We start from the raw sequence: 18,150 nt of genomic DNA, 5'->3' as shown, positions 1-18,150 counted from the left end.
TGATTTTGTTTCAGAACTGAAGGATGATTAAAATATGTCATAAAGCATTTATAAACATAAATATGATTTACAAATTCTTCCTTTCTAGCTTCATCATCCTCAGCAATAGGATGCCACCCCTCAGCAAATTTCGAGGTGATCTCAGACTCTTTGTATCTTTTCTCCTTGTACATATTATCTTCAGATGTCCGAGAACCCCTATTATTTTTCATTCTTACAGTCAAAATCTACTTGTAGAAAAAGAATATATCAGCTATTTACACCTTAGTAGGTGTTGCCTCTAAGTCAGTGAGCCCACCCTTCACCCTTCCTAGTGATACCTGACTCTTGATAATTATTGATAATTGTGCAATAAAGTATATTACAGTATCTCACAGGGATGTGTCACCAGTCATATGGTGGGGAAGGAACTACTGTTTTCCATGGTATTCTTTGATGCCCCCTGAAATCACACCATTGAGGTAGCTGCCTTGCTTTTGCACAGAAAATTAAGCCTGGTTCCTGAGCTGATGTCCCTCCATTAGGCAGTTTCTCCTGAGACTCAGAATCAGCCTCTAGACAAGTTGTTCATCTCAACTGCTTAGAGTGGGACCAGAAAAGTTCAAACATCACTTACTGAGTCCATTCATTCATTCATTCATTCATTCCGTAAGTAGTCACTGAGCACCAAAAACAAGCCAGGAACCTTGTTGGATGATGGGAACTGAAAGATAAATTGTTCAGTGACACTACTTTTCAAAGAGCTGTGTGTGTGTGTGTGTGTGTGTGTGTGTACATAAAAGAGAGAGAATGAGAGAGAGAGAGGAAGAGAATTTAGCCACACAAGTCCAGGTAGGAAAGGTCAGCCTCATAGCTATAATTTAGTAAAGATTTTTTGAAAGTAGGTTAAACAGGACTTGTAAATCTTTATAGTACAAAACATAGCTGTAAATATTAGGGCAATTGTAATATTATCAAAGCTAAGAAGTTGTTCTTATATAAAATTTAAAGTTTTATATAAGTGATATAAGTAAGGTCCAAAATTTTCCAGTCAACCCAGATTTGATTTTCTTTCCTCATTTATTTATTTAGCCAATTCTCACACTACATAACTTTACTACTAGTAATGAAATGTCATCAGCAATCAATGGGTATTTCTTACATGTTTCTTTAAATTGCGTTTGTGCCACTTTTAATTCTGACAAAAGCATTCGCTAAAAGCACACCAGCTAAAAGGAAAAAAAGTAACAGAATATGTCATATTTTCTCTTCTCAAGAGGAATCATATTTCTTTCTTCATCTGTCATGTTTTATCTATGTAGCAGAACCAATGATTTAAGTGATTAAGAGCATTTTTATGATTCTAAGGCATTTACTTAATTAATAACCTACATGAGTGATATGATTTAATCTTAAAATATTTTTGGAAATTTATATTGCTGTTTTAATTCTATTTAAACATCATATTTTATTTCTCTGAAGAAGTTTGCTAGTCATCAAGATTTAATGTCTTTTTTGTTGAAATCAATTCAAGTAGTTTGCAATTTTCATAAATTATATTCCATGCCAAAGTTTAATTTATTTCAGGCAGTATTTATGAATCTTTCTGGCAGAAAGGTGTATATAAAGATGGAATAATATTTTTTATCCTTCCATGCAAATTTCATGTCCTCATGAAATTATCATATGTCCTGAATATGTGATAAACTTTGTGCAAGTCAAAAGGGAAAAGTCGCAGCTGTGTTTCATGGCAGGTTTTTATCTCCAGACATTTCAGTTAAATTGATCACAAATGCAGTGAGTTGTAGGAGCATGTCAATGGGACTGGAGGACATATCTTGCTTGAGCTGGAGCCAAGGTCAGCTGTGGTGAGAGCACCTGCTTGCTTCTGTTATGTTTCTCTCCAATAAGTTCCATCTCAGATGTTACTCTGCTTTATTGAATTTGTCTTAATGTACTTGAAGGCGAAGAAAAAAACAACATGCTATTAGAGGTCATTTTAGTCTGTTGGTTTGAAGTCTGTTGTTTAGTGTTCAGTAATACACTCATTTAGAAATGTCAGGTAGTCAAAAATGCTGAAGTCCCAATATTTCCATTTTGTATAATTCAGTGGTCCAAAAACAAAAAACAAAACCCTCTACTTAGCTCTAACGGACAAAATGAAGAATTGCATTCCCTATCATTCAAAACTTTAGAGACACTGGATATTTATATTTGCTAGGCAGAAAAAAGATATCATTGATGTGTACTTCTTCCCAGGGATAGATTGAAGGTAGCAGTATTTAAATATTCATTTGGATATGCCTGTCTGGATACCTTTAGCCACTAAAGGATCTTTTGATCAAAACAGAGCATTGTTCAGCATTGTAATCACTGCTGTAGATGTGTGCTTGTGAGTGCTTTCTGAGTACTGGAAACAGGTTGAATTTTATAGAACAGCATGTACCTCTTCACACTGTCCTTGTCATTGGAATGTGACAAGTTGAAGTGCTCATATATGAGGCAATGCATGCTGGATTCCCAGAATTGATATTTTTATCTTCAGACTTTTATTACCATGATAGTTAGGGATATTTGCAACCATGCCATCCTACTGGTTACATTTTTTTAATGGAATAGGAGAAACTTCATAACACATAGATTCTGAAATATATGCTGCAAGTATGTAATTAGCTCATCCTTGAAACTCTTGGAGGTATTAATTACCCCTCTGGTTTGCTGTTCCCTATGAATGTGCCAGTCAGTGAGCAGATGAGGCAAGAGGAATCCAAGAACTAGCACCCATTGCTGAAAGTGAAATGGAGAGATATGGGTGTGTATACCAGGTCAACTGGCAACAGGTCACAGGAAATTGGTTAAAAAACCAAACCAAAACCAAACCAAAACAAAACAGCTAGCCTTGGTTTACCCATTGTCTTTATCTGCAGAATGGAAAAGCTATCTGGTAGCTGATCTCTCAGTACCCAATGGTCTGCAATCTCCATGTTTATGCTAGGAATGACAATCATCTTTATCCTCATTCTCCCCAAATCTGAATCGCATTTTTCCAAATTTGCTGAATTATAGACATTTTGTAAAGATGTGGGCCTGTTTCATTTTCATGTGATTTTTACTGCCTTCTTAATTTTTTTCTTTCATGGACTCATGTTTCGTTTTGTTTTTTATTGTTTATTGTTGTTGTGTCAAAGTAAACTGAAGTTGTTCCCACTTGATAGCTCCTTAGGGAAAATAGTAGACTATGAAAGATAAAAACATGATTCTTGATAAATCATAAAGTTTAAAGAGATCTCTAAAAATGCTGCTCCAGCCTCCATGCTCATAGGGAACTATTATTCCTGTTTTCAGGTGAAGCATGCGAAACTTAGTAGGGTCTATGGTGAAGCCAGTTAGGGAGCAACTTTGAGCTCTGGCACTGCATAAACAGGTGCTCTGTGGCAAAAATGCAGCCACATACATTAGCTGCCACAGAGTCTGTATGGGAATAGTTGCTTAGATTTATCCTTATGAGGGCAGCCTGGGTGGCTCAGAGGTTCGGCGCCTGCCGTGGGCCTGGGGCATGATCCTGGAGATCTGGGATCGAGTCCCATGTTGGGCTCCCTGTGTGGAGCCTGCTTCTCCCTCTGCTTGTGTCTCTGCCTCTCTCTTTCTCTCTCTCTGTGTCCCTCATGAATAAATAAATAAGGTCTTTAAAAAAAAAGGTTTATCCTTATAAGTGCCTCAGGAAGATGGATTTCTTGATGAAGACCAGTAGAGTTTTCTATTTGAGAGGATATAATGTGTCTCAAAGCACAGGAGGAGGTATGTATCCTTTTCACATTAAAAAGTAACTGAAAAATCACCTTTTAGCATATTTATTATATAAACCATAGTGCATAGAAGATGTTACTTAACATGACATCAGTGGTGAAACAAAAAGTAAAGGAATCACTGTCTTTTCAACATCATATAACTTTCCAATGATAACATCCAATATACCAAAAAGTTTATTTTTTCAAAGGTAAGTCATTTGTTAAATATTCTTAAATTGTTTTACTTAGTAAAAAATTTAATATGTGATTTCTGATGTTCCTCACTAATAGTTACATCTAAAAAATTGTTGTGATGAGTTTAAGAAGTTGGCAAGAGACCTCAGATCGCCAGCAGGGCAAGTCCCAGAAATGCTGTGCTTTGTTGCTATGCACCCAGTACTTAGAGGAGCATGCAGTGTCCACTCAATACAAAATTTTATGATGGACAAAATACAGAAAACAAAACAAAACAAAAAACAATGATATAGAACTACCTGCCCCTCCATGCATTTTCCCTCCCCAACACCACTGTTTCAACAAATCACACTCTTATAGCTTGAAAATATTTTGAAGGAACATTGGTTTTATTTTCATATTTGGACAAGTAAATTATTAATCACCCCCTTCTGCAAAATATCTCTTCTTTAAGATGCTCAGAGTTGAAGGCATTTAACCCATTCCCACAGTCCACTTTAGTATTTTCTGCCCACCAATAGTCCAGAAACTTTCTTGAAATGTTAATCTACAGCATCTTCTGCTTTAACTGAAGCTCATTTCATCATATGCTGGTCTGCATTGGATTGATAATGGCCAATTGAAGGAGACTGTAAAGTTTTCTTCTTTGGTTTGATTGACTACCATTGGTAAAACATATCGCAAGTCATACTGTCTTTTTTAAAGGAGGGTACAGTATGGCATATGGCGTCATTTTCTCATACAAACCAGGAAAAGAAGCCCTGAGATTTAGACTACACAAAAACACAATGTTAGAAGCAGTTATTCTGATTCCTCTGGCACTGCCATCATCAAAATTTGTAACACGGTAAAAGAAAAAAAATTAGGGCAGTGTCATTTATGTGGAGCTGGAGTGATAATTGTAAAAATGAAAGTAAGTCCAGGTCTTTCTGGAAAATAAAATCAGTACTCCCTGGACACTCAAGGACCTGATCTGAGGGAAAAAGGAAGGTGAGAAGTTGTTTATGCATTTTTCCAAAGCCAAGGTGCCATTGAGTGTTAACTATCAGGGAGACTCTAGGTTTGGAAAAAAGCAGACCCAGCAAGACATGCGGATGCTGGAACCCTACCTGCAGCCTAGGGAGCCTGTTTTGATTTCTCCAAGGCTTTGTCAAGATAGCTGAGGATTCAGAGAAGGTGGTAGAGGGATGCCTAGGTGGCTCAGTGGTTGAGGGTCTGCCTTTGCCTCAGGGCATGATCTCAGGGTCCTGGGATTAAGTTCCACATCAGGCTTCCCGAAGGGAGCCTGCTTCTCCTTCTGCCTGTGTATCCACCTCTCTCTGTGTGTCTCCCATGAATAAATAATATCCTTAAAAAAAAGGAGAAAAAGTGAGAAAGCCCTTGAGTAGAGTGATGGAGGGGAAGGAAATGTAATGGAAATCCTCTGCAAAGTGTTACTGGCAGATTTACACTGAGTTCACATGTTATTACAAGTTCCTTCTGATTCAAAAAGGAAAAGATTGGACTTCAAAGCCACTTGTGTAGGGGAAGGCAATTTTGTAGAAGAGGTGACAAGTGCCACATTTGGATTCAGCTTTCTTCATCATCCAGGTGCCAGGCTAAATGGTGAGGGTCGTCTCAGGACCTATTTATGGTGTAGAGAAAGGCTTAGGAACCCATAGTAGACATAGAAATGTGCTGCTCAGGTTCCCCTTTAAGAAGGACCTGTTGCCCTGCCATGGGAAGGCAGTTGACAGACGGTCTTCATGTGTCTGCTTCTTCAGGAGCTGCCTCAGCTGCAGAGAAACCCCTGGTCACAGTCACATCCATTCTAAGGGTGTCGCATACAATGACCATTTGAGTCCATGGCAGAAAGGTTTGGCCATTTGGGCCCAAAGAGGTACATCTCTCATGGGTTTTTCTAACTCTAGTGCTCTCTGTGGGTTTTCTAGATTGTTGTCAGGTCTGCACTGCAGTTCTCACCTCCCCTGTCCCCTTCCTGCTTTCTTCCCCTCCCGTCTACAGGTGTGGTCCCCAAGGGCACCCCTAACATACCTCTTGCCCCTTTAACTTCATCCACAGCATGCTTGCAGAAGAATCCAACCTAAGCCAGAATCATGTAGATTTCTTGTACAACACACACACACACACACACACACACACACACACACACACACATTTAAAAAAAAGGTAGTAATCTTCTTAAGCAAAGTTTATTCTTCATTTCTCCACAGGACTAGCTACAATGTAACTCCTCCTCCCTCTTTCTTTTCTAAAACACTCTTTAAAGCTGAGGGGTTCCTTAGAGTCCAGTTTGCATTGTTTTCATTTCTACCTTTTTAATGGTCCTATTCTTCAAAGTAGGATGCGCACCTTTACCCCTGATCTACTTGGCAGATTCCTCTTCATTAATGGCACAGGTTTTTGATGATTCAGATCAACCGTCTTCTCATAGGGGAAGGTACTTCCACTCCACCCTCTACCTGTGATCATACCCATCACACCAGCTTATAATGATCTGGTTATTACCACTCTCCCCCTAGTGGTTTCCTTGTGGTCATAGTGTCTATTTACCTTTACATCTTTGTGCATGGTGCAGGTTCTCGGATATATTTTGAATTCAGTCCAGGTATAATGAAAGCGACTGAATGCAAAGTTCCAAAAATGCTGGCCTTTTTACTACTGGCTTTATGTTAAGACATTTACCTTTTCTGAGCCTCAGTTATCCCATCTGTCCACTGGGCTTAATAACCAACACTTCAGAAATCAGTTGCAAAGCTTAAATGAACATTTTTTCTCCTACTTGGAATTCCCTATCAAGCAAGGGCTATTAAAAAGGAGTTGCAAGCAAAGTATCAATTTCAATGGGAATCATTTGTGCCCACACCCCAGGGGGATAATGAGACACTGCTTTGCCTGGAAATTTATGAGATTTGACATTTAAAGGACACATTCAATTAATGCAATAGCTCCCAGGGGAGGGATCCTGCCCCACACTGGGTTTTATCCCTTCTTTGCACAAATCAGCAAAAGTGTCCCCACGTGGTAGTGTATCTGATGTGTGGATGCCTCAAAAGCTGAGGTAGGGCCTTTATAAAACGGGAAGTTACAATCGCTGTTGTCTTAGCAACTGGCTTTCAAAGGGAAAGGACTTTTCAAAACCCCATTTTTATATTCTTACCTGGTACCCACAAGCTTGCTCCGAGGTGATGTCACCTTTGTGATTGCTGTCGTTTTCCCTCTGCTCTGGTGGGTGTACAGGGCCTTATTTCTGGAGAATCCTATCGGATCAGAGGAGGTGCTCAGGCCAGTCCCTCCGTTTGTGATTGAATGATACTGTACGTTTTATGAAATAGACTGAAAGCCGTCCACTTCCAACACCCATTTGTGGAGACATCTGAGCAATCACGACCTTCTGGGACAGCCCTTCTCTCAGCCTATGCTGCCAGTGAGGCAGCTGCAAAAAGCCAAACCAGTTCTTTTTTTCTTTATTGGAATAATTTTCAGTTTTTAATTGAAGTAATTTTTTAAACAAAGTTTATTTTTTGTTCTTTCAAGTATCAGCCTTATCCTTTCCTTCCTTTCTGTCCAAATGGCTCTATGAACCAAAAAGTTCTTCATAACAGATGATGCACCATTTTGCCAGATTGGGGAGGAAACACTGCAAAGTATCTGATCCTGTCCCTCCATTTGCCACTGTGTCCTTCCTCTTTTCTCTCACTATTTTTTTGGAAACCATTTACTTGACAAATATTTTCTGAGCATATTCTCCATTATCAGCCCAAGAGTAGGCAACAAGACCATAAAAATGAAGATCCATTTGCTATTTAAGAAGTACAGGCTTTGGGGCAGCCCGGGTGGCTCAGCGGTTTAGCTCCTGCCTTCAGCCCAGGGCCTGATCCTTGAGACCTGGGATCGAGTCCCACATCAGGCTCCCTGCATGGAGCCTGCTTCTCCTTCTGCCTGTGTCTCTGCCTCTCTCTCTCTCTCTCTGTATGTCTCATGAATAAATAAATAAAATCTTTAAAAAAAGGTTTAAGAAGTGCAAGCTTTGAATGGGGAGGAGGGGTTTCAAGCAAGGTGCCTTAGGATGTGTTATGGGGGTGCATATCCAAGGAGGGCTGAGCAGGGCTTAGGGGGCGTGGCTCTCAGGTCTAATGTATTCAGGCTATCCTTCATAAAAGTGCTGTTCACCAGGCCATCTTTGGAGTTATGTCCTCTACTCAGAGAAATTATTTTCATCTCTACTGGATAAATATCATCTATGATTTTTGCTTTATTTCCAAGTTTCAGCTATTCAAATGTAAGAAGAGAGCTGCTTCTTACATTTGACGGTGTGTCAGTAGTCACACTGCAGCCAGCACTTCCCCAAAGGAAGCTTGGAGTACGAAAGTGCCCCAAAGTGATTGCTGCAGAAATGCTTTAATGTGTCATGACAATATTAATAAATTGGATGGTAAAAAGTGGCTGCCCCTGACTTGCTGATGCTACTATCCTATTTGGTGAAATGCAGCCTTTTAAAAATATATTTTAGTGTGTCCTGGTGTCACCCATAAAATTACTCCGGGCCAGGTGAAATATTAGAGAAAATTCTGAAAGCTTAAAATTATGGAACTTTTCCTTTATCTGCTTATTCCTTTGAATGAGTCTGTGCTTTAGCTTCTGGGACTATCTATTCTCAGTAGGGCCATGATGGAAAAGACTAACCAGCGATTGCCAGGGGCCGAAGCAGGTGGGAAATCCAGATATTGATGTTAATAGGACAATGACTTGGCCAGGTAGCCAGCTGGGAAGAATGTAGGTGCTCCAGCTGATTCTAGTAATGACCTGAAGCTCATATGGTATTTCGCATCCAGTTGCTCTTGCAAGAAGGGCAATAATCCCTCCTCTTTCACAGGAGCCTTTGTAACTTTTCTTTGAAGCTCTTTTTGATAGTGATTTTTCATCTTCAAAAACTTTGGCAGAAGGGAGTACAGTGAGGCATGACTTGGCACTCAGCTTTGCAAGATGGGAGAGGATCATTTTGTCAAAATGGCACTCGTGGCTACTCTAGACCAATAATTACAATTATGGGAACTTTTCTGCCCCATCATCATGATACTCTTTCGGGGGTGCCTCCAAACAATATGCAAAGCAATAATCAGCCACCTTGGACTGCACTGGGCTTTGTTCTCTATGGCTCCACATTAGCAACAAAAACAGAAACACAATTCAAGTGTGTGCTTCTTTCTTTCCCCTCCTCCTGAATTGTAAATAATAACCGAATGGAGATTTCCACAGAAGGTTTATTTAGCACTCTGGGCAAAATGTTGTGCCCTGCCACCATTCTGTTAAAAAGAAAGCAAATGTTTGTTTTGGGCCAGTAGTCTTGAAAAAAAACCAACAAAAAAGGAAGACTTTTTGCAGAAAATCCAAATAGCAAGATAAATACATCCTACACACCCATACCCCATACCCAGACACAAACATGCTAAAGCTGTCAAAGGTATCCTTTAATATCCAAATACCACATGGTACTAAAAGACTTTTAGAGATACACACAATTCTATAGTAAGAAGTTTCATTTGAAACTTGATATAATAAATTATTTCTAAAATGACTTTTAGAAGGAGACTAACAGTGTTGTACACAATATACATAATAAATGAAAATATTGATTTTAAATTACACAATCAATATGCGAATGCATGCTCACTGAAAATTAGTCAATAATACCTCCAAGTACTCCTATCAGAGGCAGCCAATATTAGCACTGTATGAGATTTTCCAGGCATTGTTCACGGTTCTTACATACATTTAAATACCCTAGGAAACACTGTACAATATTACTATTTGTGGATATATTTACATAAATGATATATTTATATGTATTATACCACAGCTTTCTCACTGTTTTTTGTTTTTGTTTTCTTTTTTACCTCAAATGTTCTGTAGAAACCATAGCATGTCAATATAAATAGCATATTAACGGCTATATAGTGTTTTACCTAATATTTTCAGTTTTTGCTTATTTAGTTGCTATGTTTATGTCTTTAATGCACCTGGAATTTGTTTAAGATTCTGCGGTAGGATTGTAATTTTATTTATTTTCCAAAATAATATTTTCCCATCTCCATTTATTTCATGGTTCCTCTTTTTCATAGTTACTTAGAACTCCAATGTACATTATAATGTAAAAAAAAAATCTTTCTATATAAAGAGTCTATCTCTGTATTTCTTAGAAATGTCTGGTTTTATTGGGTGCCTGGCTGGCTTAGTTGGTAGAGCATGCAACTCTTGTCCTGGGGTTGTGAGTTCCAGACCCATGTTGGGTGTAGAGCTTACTAAAAAAAAAGAAACAGAACCAAAAGAAACAAAACCCAGGAATTTCTGATTTCTGATTTATTTATTATTTATTTATTTATTTATTTAATATTTATTTATTTATTTATTTATTTATTCACGAGAGACAGAGAGAGAGAGAGAGAGAGAGAGGCAGAGGCACAGGCAGAGGGAGAAGCAGGCTCCATGCAGGGAGCCTAATGTGGGACTCGATCCCAAGTCTCCAGGATCAGGCCCTGGGCTGAAGGCAGCGCTAAACTACTGAGCCACCCGGGCTGCCCTATCTACATTCTTATACTTTCATTTTAATTGTAATAGTTTGTCATTATTGTTTTGGGATGATTTTCTAGGTAGATAATTATACTATATGTGCACATAATGATGTATTTGTAATGACTATGTATGAAATAAAATTAATTATATTTGGGTGTAATCATCACCCCTTGCTCCATTTTGGGGTGTTTCTATAAAAAGGTAGAACAAGGCCAATGATAATAATATTTTCATGGGTCTTGATACATGTTGCTGAATTGTTCTTGAAAAGATTTTCACAGCATTCATTTCCACCAAACATAAATAGGAAATACTTTCAATTTGCTGTTAAGTGATGCTGTTATTAATCTCTTTACCAATTTTTTGAGGAGGATTAGTGTTTTATTTGAGGTTCTACAATTTGTAGTGAGGATTACATCAGAAAATGTCTCTAAAGCACAATCCTCGGAAGGTGCTTTATAAGAAGTAACTTCTTAGGGGCACCCGGGAAGCTCAGTCCATTAAACGTCAGCCTTCAGTTTAGGTCATGATCCCAGGGTCCTGATATACTCCTGTATCTGCTCTTCTGTTCATCAGGCAGCCTACTCCCTTCCCTCCAACTTGTGATCTATCTTTCTTTCTTTCTTTCTTTCTTTCTTTCTTTCTTTCTTTCTTTCTTTTCTTTCTTTCTTTCTTTCTTTCTTTCTTTCTTTCTTTCTTTCTTCTTTTCTTTCTTTCTTTCTTTTCTTTCTTTCTTTCTTTTCTTTCTTTCTTTCTTTCTTCTCTCTTTCTCTCTCTCTCTCTGTCTCTCTCTCTCTCTCTCCCCCTCTCTCCCTCTCTCCCTCTCTCCTTCTCTTCCTTCTTTACTCTCATAAATAAGTAAATAAAAAAGAAGTAAGCTCTTAGTTCAAATTGACTACTGCCTCATTATTTTACCTTTTCAACATCCAGTTAATGCCACACCTATATTATGAAATGGTATGTGTTGATTGACTTATGAGCAAGCAATCACTATATCTGGCCAAACTCAACCAGATGCCTGCCTTGTTCTTACATAAATGATATTTTATTTTTTTAATTTTTTTTCATAAATGATATTTTAGAATTAAAGTTTCTACCACGATTTCCTTCTGGAGCCAAAACTCTGTCAGTTGGAGGAGCAGGATAAGAGCAGAAGATAGCTGATGGCTAGTATATTCGTTTTTATTCTTCACGTATATTCTAAATCTGCTGCCAGTTCAGAATTTGGAATCTAGGTGGTAAATATACCTATGGTTGAGTTGGCTGTTGTAATTTATATAAAAAAACAGCTACTCCAAGTTCAAAGTAAAAAATCCAAGCAAGAAAAGAAGGTAGGGAAAGAAAAAAGAAAAGAAAGAGTTATTATCTTTATGAATCAGGAGCCCAACCTGGCACATTCAGTGTTTTATCAGAAGAGTTCTCAACAAAGGAGTTTTTCTTGAGCATATGGAGGAAAGATAGCAGGCACCCAGAAGAGAAATAGAGACTTTTGCACTTAGTACCAAAGATCACAAAAAATTAAGATGTTCCTCTGGAAGTGATGAGCATTTATGGAGCTGATGGAGCATTTATGGAGCTTATGGAGGTTTTCTAAGGCGGGCTTAGAATGGTGATAGTGACATTTTTAAGAGTTGATTCATTCTCAGTTGATGGAAATGACATCATAATAAACAGGTTTGATAACAAGGGCCAACTATGGAGAATGTAGAATTGCTTCTAGCTAGGCCAGTCAACTAATGGTGATAGTTATCCAGAAGAGTGAGGTAGAAGTTCAGAGAATAAATTCATGCATGTATACTACTTGCTGGAAGAAACCATGTTAGGGATAAGGATAAGAAGTTAGAAGAATCATTTAGTAATAGTACTGGCTCAAGTTGTCTAGTCAAATCAATCATTTTAGGATTTTAGAGCTCTCAAGGTATGCAGGCTTTGAAGATCAAGAGATCTCAGTGAGATGCTGGGCTCTGCCACATAAAATCTGATTCTTGACTCTGGCCAAAGCAATGTCTCTGACACTAAGTTTCAACTAGGTGAGTTTCAACTAGGTGAGGTGAATAATATGAAAAATATCTCCTTTTCATTTGGGTATTCAGTGAGTTAGTGATAAAGTTTCTAGCAAATAAGTATGTTTGAAATGTATTTTTTTAATTAGAAGCATTGTTCTGATTCTCTGTCAGCTTGCAGATTAAATGCAAGCCTCAAAAACGTGGCTTTCAGCTGCTTTAAGAATGATGCTACAGTTTTATTGTTGTTCTTCCTCTTCCAACTTTTTAGTGAACTCTAGACAAGAGATACACAAGTAAAAAGCAAAGTATCGAAGAATAGCAGTTGAAGAGCACCTAGATGGTTCAGTGATTGAGCATCTACCTTTGGCTCAGGTTGTGATCCCAGTCTCCTTAGATTGAGTCTCACATGAGGTTTCTCTGCCTATGTCTCTGCCTCTCTCTGTGTCTCTCATAAATAAATAAATAAATAAATAAATAAATAAATAAATAAATAAATAAAATAAAATAAAATAAATCTTAAAGAAAAGAAAAAGAACAGCATTTGAAAAATCAAAAACCTACAAGGGCCTGGAAGGCCATATGAATGAATGAAGTGATCCTGATGGAGATGTGGCTAAGTGGAGATTAAATTCCCCATCTTAAGGGAACTGACCACAGTGCAGCTGCGGCTGAACTCTGCTGTGCAGGAAAGCAGGGTTACTGATAACAGATCTTCTGATTTTTTCTCAAAGATGTATTAGAATTTTAAAAAATATTTCTCATTTACAAAAAAAATAGCAACTAATTAAAATAATTAAATACTGGATGGCAGAAGATATGTGAGGAAAGAACGTGTGTATATGAGTGCAGGTGTGTATGTTTGTAATAGTAGGGATAGAGTACTATGAGCCCTTGAATGCATGGGGAAGATAACATACCACATAAATGTAAAGTACATGAAGAGATCCAAAGTCAAGATAGACCACACGGCACTGGGAAGCCACTATTAGTTCAGCAGGCCTGGTGCAGTGAAGTCAGAGAAGGAATGTGGGAGGACGAAGCTGCAGCAGTAAGTGGAGGCCAGATCTTTCATTCTGTATCATCTGTACAATAGAATTTGAACTTGATTGTGAGGACAATTAATTGTCTCTGAAGAGCAGTAAATAGGAATGGTAAAATCAAATTTTCAAATTTGGTTGATTTTTTTTTTTAAGATTTTATTTATTTATTCATGAGAGAAACAGAGAGAGAGAGAGAGAGGGAGAGAGAGAGAAAGGTGGAGACACAGGAAGAGGGAGAAGCTGGCTCCACGCAGGGAGCCTGACATGGGACTTGATCCCCGGACTCCAGGGTCATGCCTGGGCCAAAGGCAGGTGTTAAACTGCTGAGCCACCCGGGCTGAGCCACCAGCCCTTGGTTGATCTTTCTGATTCCAAAGTGATGAATGGATAAGTAGAGTCAGGACTGAGGGTAGAAAGATTAGTTAGAAGGTTGTTAAAGGGGGCAGCCTGGGTGGCTCAGCCGTTTAGCACCACCTTTGGCCCAGGGCATGATCCTGGAGACCCAGGATCCAGTCCCATGTCGGGCTCCCTGTGTGGAGCCTGCTTCTCCCTCTGCCTGTGTCTCTGCCTCTCTCTCTCTCTGTCTCTCTCTCTCTCTGTGTGTCTCATGAATAAATAAATCTTAAAAAAAAAAGAAGGTTGTTAAAGGGAGTCCAGTTGAGGTGAGAAGAATTGTACTAGGACCATGGCTCTAGGTATATAAAGAAGCAGATGGCACTCTACGTTAACTATATTGGCATTAAAAGAAGAAGAAGGGAAGAAGCAGCCGCCAGAGATACCTGGGAGAGCAAATCCATAGATGCTTGGTTTGGGGGTTGGGAAAGATCATGAGTGAGAAGGGAGGGAAAGATTATGGCTGCATCTCTGTTGAGTATTCAAGGTTCACAAAAGATTTACACCTGGAACAAAACTCTGCACATAGCAAGTAATGTCAGAAAAAGGAGAGCACCAACAACCTGATTGGGTGTGAGTGTGTGGGCAAGAAGCATATATCTGGAATTATTCTATTCTTAGTCTACCTATTACCTCTCCATAAAGAAAGAGGAGACTGACCTCCAGTTTTTATCCTTTGTAAAGAATGAAAAGCAGTCAGGTGAAAACTGAACTTTAGTTCATTGCACAATTTAGTTCATAGTTCTTTGCATCATGTGTTTTGTCAGTATCTCAGAGTGAAATGATCCACTTGTTTTGGGTCATTCTCTCCATACTTCTGTATGTCTCAAACCTCAAGGAGTGTATTTCTGCCAGAGAAAAGGCCCCAGCCACTTTCATCTCCATTTATAAACTTGTTGACTAAGTCACACGTAAGAAAATGTGCAGTAGATCTTGCATTCTCCACCTCTGCTAGGAAAAAAAAGTGCCACTAACAAGATATATGAAGAGTTATTCAAATCTACCACAGAGAGTGACTGCAAAATAAGGGGGAAAAAAACCCAAGACAAAACATTTGACTACATAAATCCTCTTCTCTTTATTCTGCACAATCTCTGGGAAAGAAATAATGAACCTTCCTTTATGATCTGCTTGTATTTATAATTGATTTATCTTGTGGTTAAAAGTAGATTTACTCACTAAAACTGAGACAGACAGGAGCATGCAATTTGGGTTTGACCTCCTGGCCTTTTTGGCTATCACTTATCAGACCTGAAAATACAGTAGAATTTCAGCATTATTTCAGAATAAAAGAGTAGGTTAATTCTTTTGGAGCATTATGTCTGTCAGTGGATGCAGCCAGTGACTGCCATACACATAGTTATGTGTTTATAGACCTCTTGTGATTCAGGGAGGGCACAGTACTCCCTCAGCCCCACCCGATACTCCCATCAACCCCATTTCCAATTATTTCCTTGTCCACCCTGCCAGGCTGACTGATGCGAAGAATGTTTAGGTTACCTAACTCATTTATTTAACTTACTGCTTTGTTTCTTGTTTAACATTTATATTCCTGGTCTGAAATGACACATTTGGAATTCTCATATGTATCTACCTTTGTGGGACTATATTTTTATCTGGTCATTTGCTAGTTCAAGATTTAATAGAGTTGTAAGGCCAGAAATTAATGAGGCTCAGAAAAGAGAATTGATGGATACAGAAAATAAATGGTAAACCCATCCTGCCTGTTGTTTTTGTCTCTGTTAGTACACTTTGTAGACCTTGAAGACTTGAGGGTGCCCTCCAGTTATCCGTCTGTGTGGACTTGAGCTCACAGTGTTGAATTTAAAGCCTGTATCTTTAAAGGCAGGCTGGACCCGTGTCTTCTCAGGGATCTCCCAGAACTCCAAACACCAAATAAATACTTGCTGATGGGGGCAGCCCAGGTGGCTCAGCGGTTTAGCACCGCCTTTGGCCCAGGGCATGATCCTGGAGACCTGGGATCGAGTCCCACGTCGGGCTCCCTGCATGGAGCCTCCTTCTCCCTCTGCCTGTGTTTCTGCCTCTCTCTCTCTCTCTCTCTCTCTCTGTGGTGTGTGTCTCATGAATAAATAAATAAAATCTTAAAAAAATATTTTAAAAAGAGTACTTGCTGATGGGATTTAGCTTAATTTCTTGGCTTGTGTTTCTCAATGTACATTTTTCTGATATCAGAGGTTTATGCTAGTAGAATCCTGGATTTTCAGTGGTAACAAATTCTCTGTCACTTTGAATCCACTCCATTCTTGAACAATTTACAACAAGTATTGTGACTCTCTCTGAAAACTTCATGATATGCCTGCAACAGAAAGTCGGGTTAGTATCCTGTCCTGTATTCCAGGAGAACACATTTGCCTTCCAAACAACACGATATGTATATATGTCTGTGTGTATGTAAACAACCTCCTGCTCTAGTCATTGTAAGGGCTCAGAAGGCATAGCAAAAAGTAGTGATTGAGCACGTGCTATATTCCATTATCTTCATTAAGCTTTACTGTAAACACACTAAACAGACATATTTTATAGATTTAGTAGATAAAACTGAGGTGAACAGTGGTCAACATGGCTAATCATCTAATGACATGGAGTATGACTCCGTATCTATCTGTCCTAAAGCCTAATGCAAGCACTGCATGAGCAACATAAAGCTTATTGCAGTTTTCTAAGTTGATGTGCTTGATAGCTTGCTTCTAACTCTGTCAGAAGGGACAATCTGCTCGAGCATTCTACTTCAGACAGAAGTCCACTATAGACTATGTCATGACACATTTTATTTCATTTACAAGGAACATGGTGATCTGAAATTTCTGTCTGAAACATGTAAAGTATAGGATTACACATGAAATATAATCTTTCCTTGTTTCTTTCCTCCCCCTTCCTTCCTTTTTTCCTCCCTTCTTCCCTCCCTCCTTCTCTCTTTCTTTTTCTTTTTTCTTCCTTTCTTTCCCTTCTTTCTTTCTTCTTAAAGATTTATTTATTTATCTGAGAGAAAGAGAGAGAGAGAGAGAGAAGGGGGAGGAGCAGAGGGAGAGAATTCTCAAGCAGACTTCCCGCTGAGCATGGAGTCTGACATGGGGCTTAATCCCATGACCCTATGATCATAACTTGAGCAGAAACCAAGAGTCAAATGCTCAACCAACTGAGACATCCAGGCACCCCATTTTTTTTGTTTTGCTTTGTTTCGATTTTTGGAGTTAGGGGTGAGGAGATTCCCAACATGGAAAGAAGTGCATTTTGCTCATGCTATTTGAATTCCTAATTCTCATTGGAACCTGTAATGGAAAAGTACAACACAGTATGACAACAGAACAATGCTTAACTGTTACAAGTGTCAATATTAAACCTAGAAGAATTGAACTGTATGACATCTTACTTTTTTTTTGTTCCTTTTATTTCTCATTTCTTAGGGGGAACGTCATCAAGGCAGAAAGGCTTCCTAGGATGCATACGCTCCTTACACTTGAATGGGCAGAAACTGGACCTGGAAGAGAGGGCAAAGGTGACTTCTGGAGTCCGGCCAGGATGCCCGGGCCATTGCAGCACTTATGGTAGCATTTGTCACAATGGGGGCAAATGTGTGGAGAAGTACAGTGGATACTTCTGTGATTGCACCAATTCACCATATGAAGGGCCCTTTTGCAAAAAAGGTACAGTTGGCACCTCTGCTTTTCTCCTGTGCTGTATTGCAGTACCTACAAGCCATGGCCAAGTCATGCTCTTAGTCCTCAAGTGATCATTCATCTTCGTCAGTTTTGCTCTGTTTAAAGACTCTGTGTAGCCCCTCAAAATAATTACATACATCCATTTTCACTGTGTGCGGACATTGGCAGTGCAACTAATCTGGGTTGATAGTAATAGTGCAACACCATCTTCTTGCTGAACACTGGGAAAGGTGGACTTCATTTCTATTGTATGAACCCTATAGTTTTTTTTTGTTTGTTTGTTTTGTTTTTGGTTTTAATGAGCCCTGTTGTGAGGGGCACACTAATCATTCTAGTTCCAATTCCTTAGCCCACACGTATAATCAGAATTGTAGAATCTACCCCTAGAAGAGCCTTAGGGATCCTTGAGTCACTTTAAAGCATTTTTACAATAGGGAACTTATATGTAAATTAGTAGGAACAATATCACACATTTAATAAAATCTCCCTATTCTGC

The 18,150-nt window shown here is 38.9% G+C and overlaps 1 protein-coding gene across 2 annotated transcripts in view; it reads left to right on the top strand.

Moving 5' to 3' along the window:
* CNTNAP5 (contactin associated protein family member 5) overlaps nucleotides 1–18,150 on the top strand; it is a 796,284-nt gene that overhangs the window by 673,538 nt on the left and 104,596 nt on the right. For both annotated transcript variants that reach the window (XM_035702065.2, XM_035702066.2), the window contains exon 18: nucleotides 17,400–17,639. In XM_035702065.2, the coding sequence (XP_035557958.1) occupies nucleotides 17,400–17,639 (240 nt within the window). The remainder of the gene's footprint in view (nucleotides 1–17,399; nucleotides 17,640–18,150) is intronic.

Source organism: Canis lupus, chromosome 19 (genome assembly GCF_003254725.2).
Source record: "Canis lupus dingo isolate Sandy chromosome 19, ASM325472v2, whole genome shotgun sequence".
Classification (NCBI taxonomy): Eukaryota; Metazoa; Chordata; class Mammalia; order Carnivora; family Canidae; genus Canis; species Canis lupus.
This window is presented reverse-complemented; position numbering and strand designations above follow the sequence as displayed.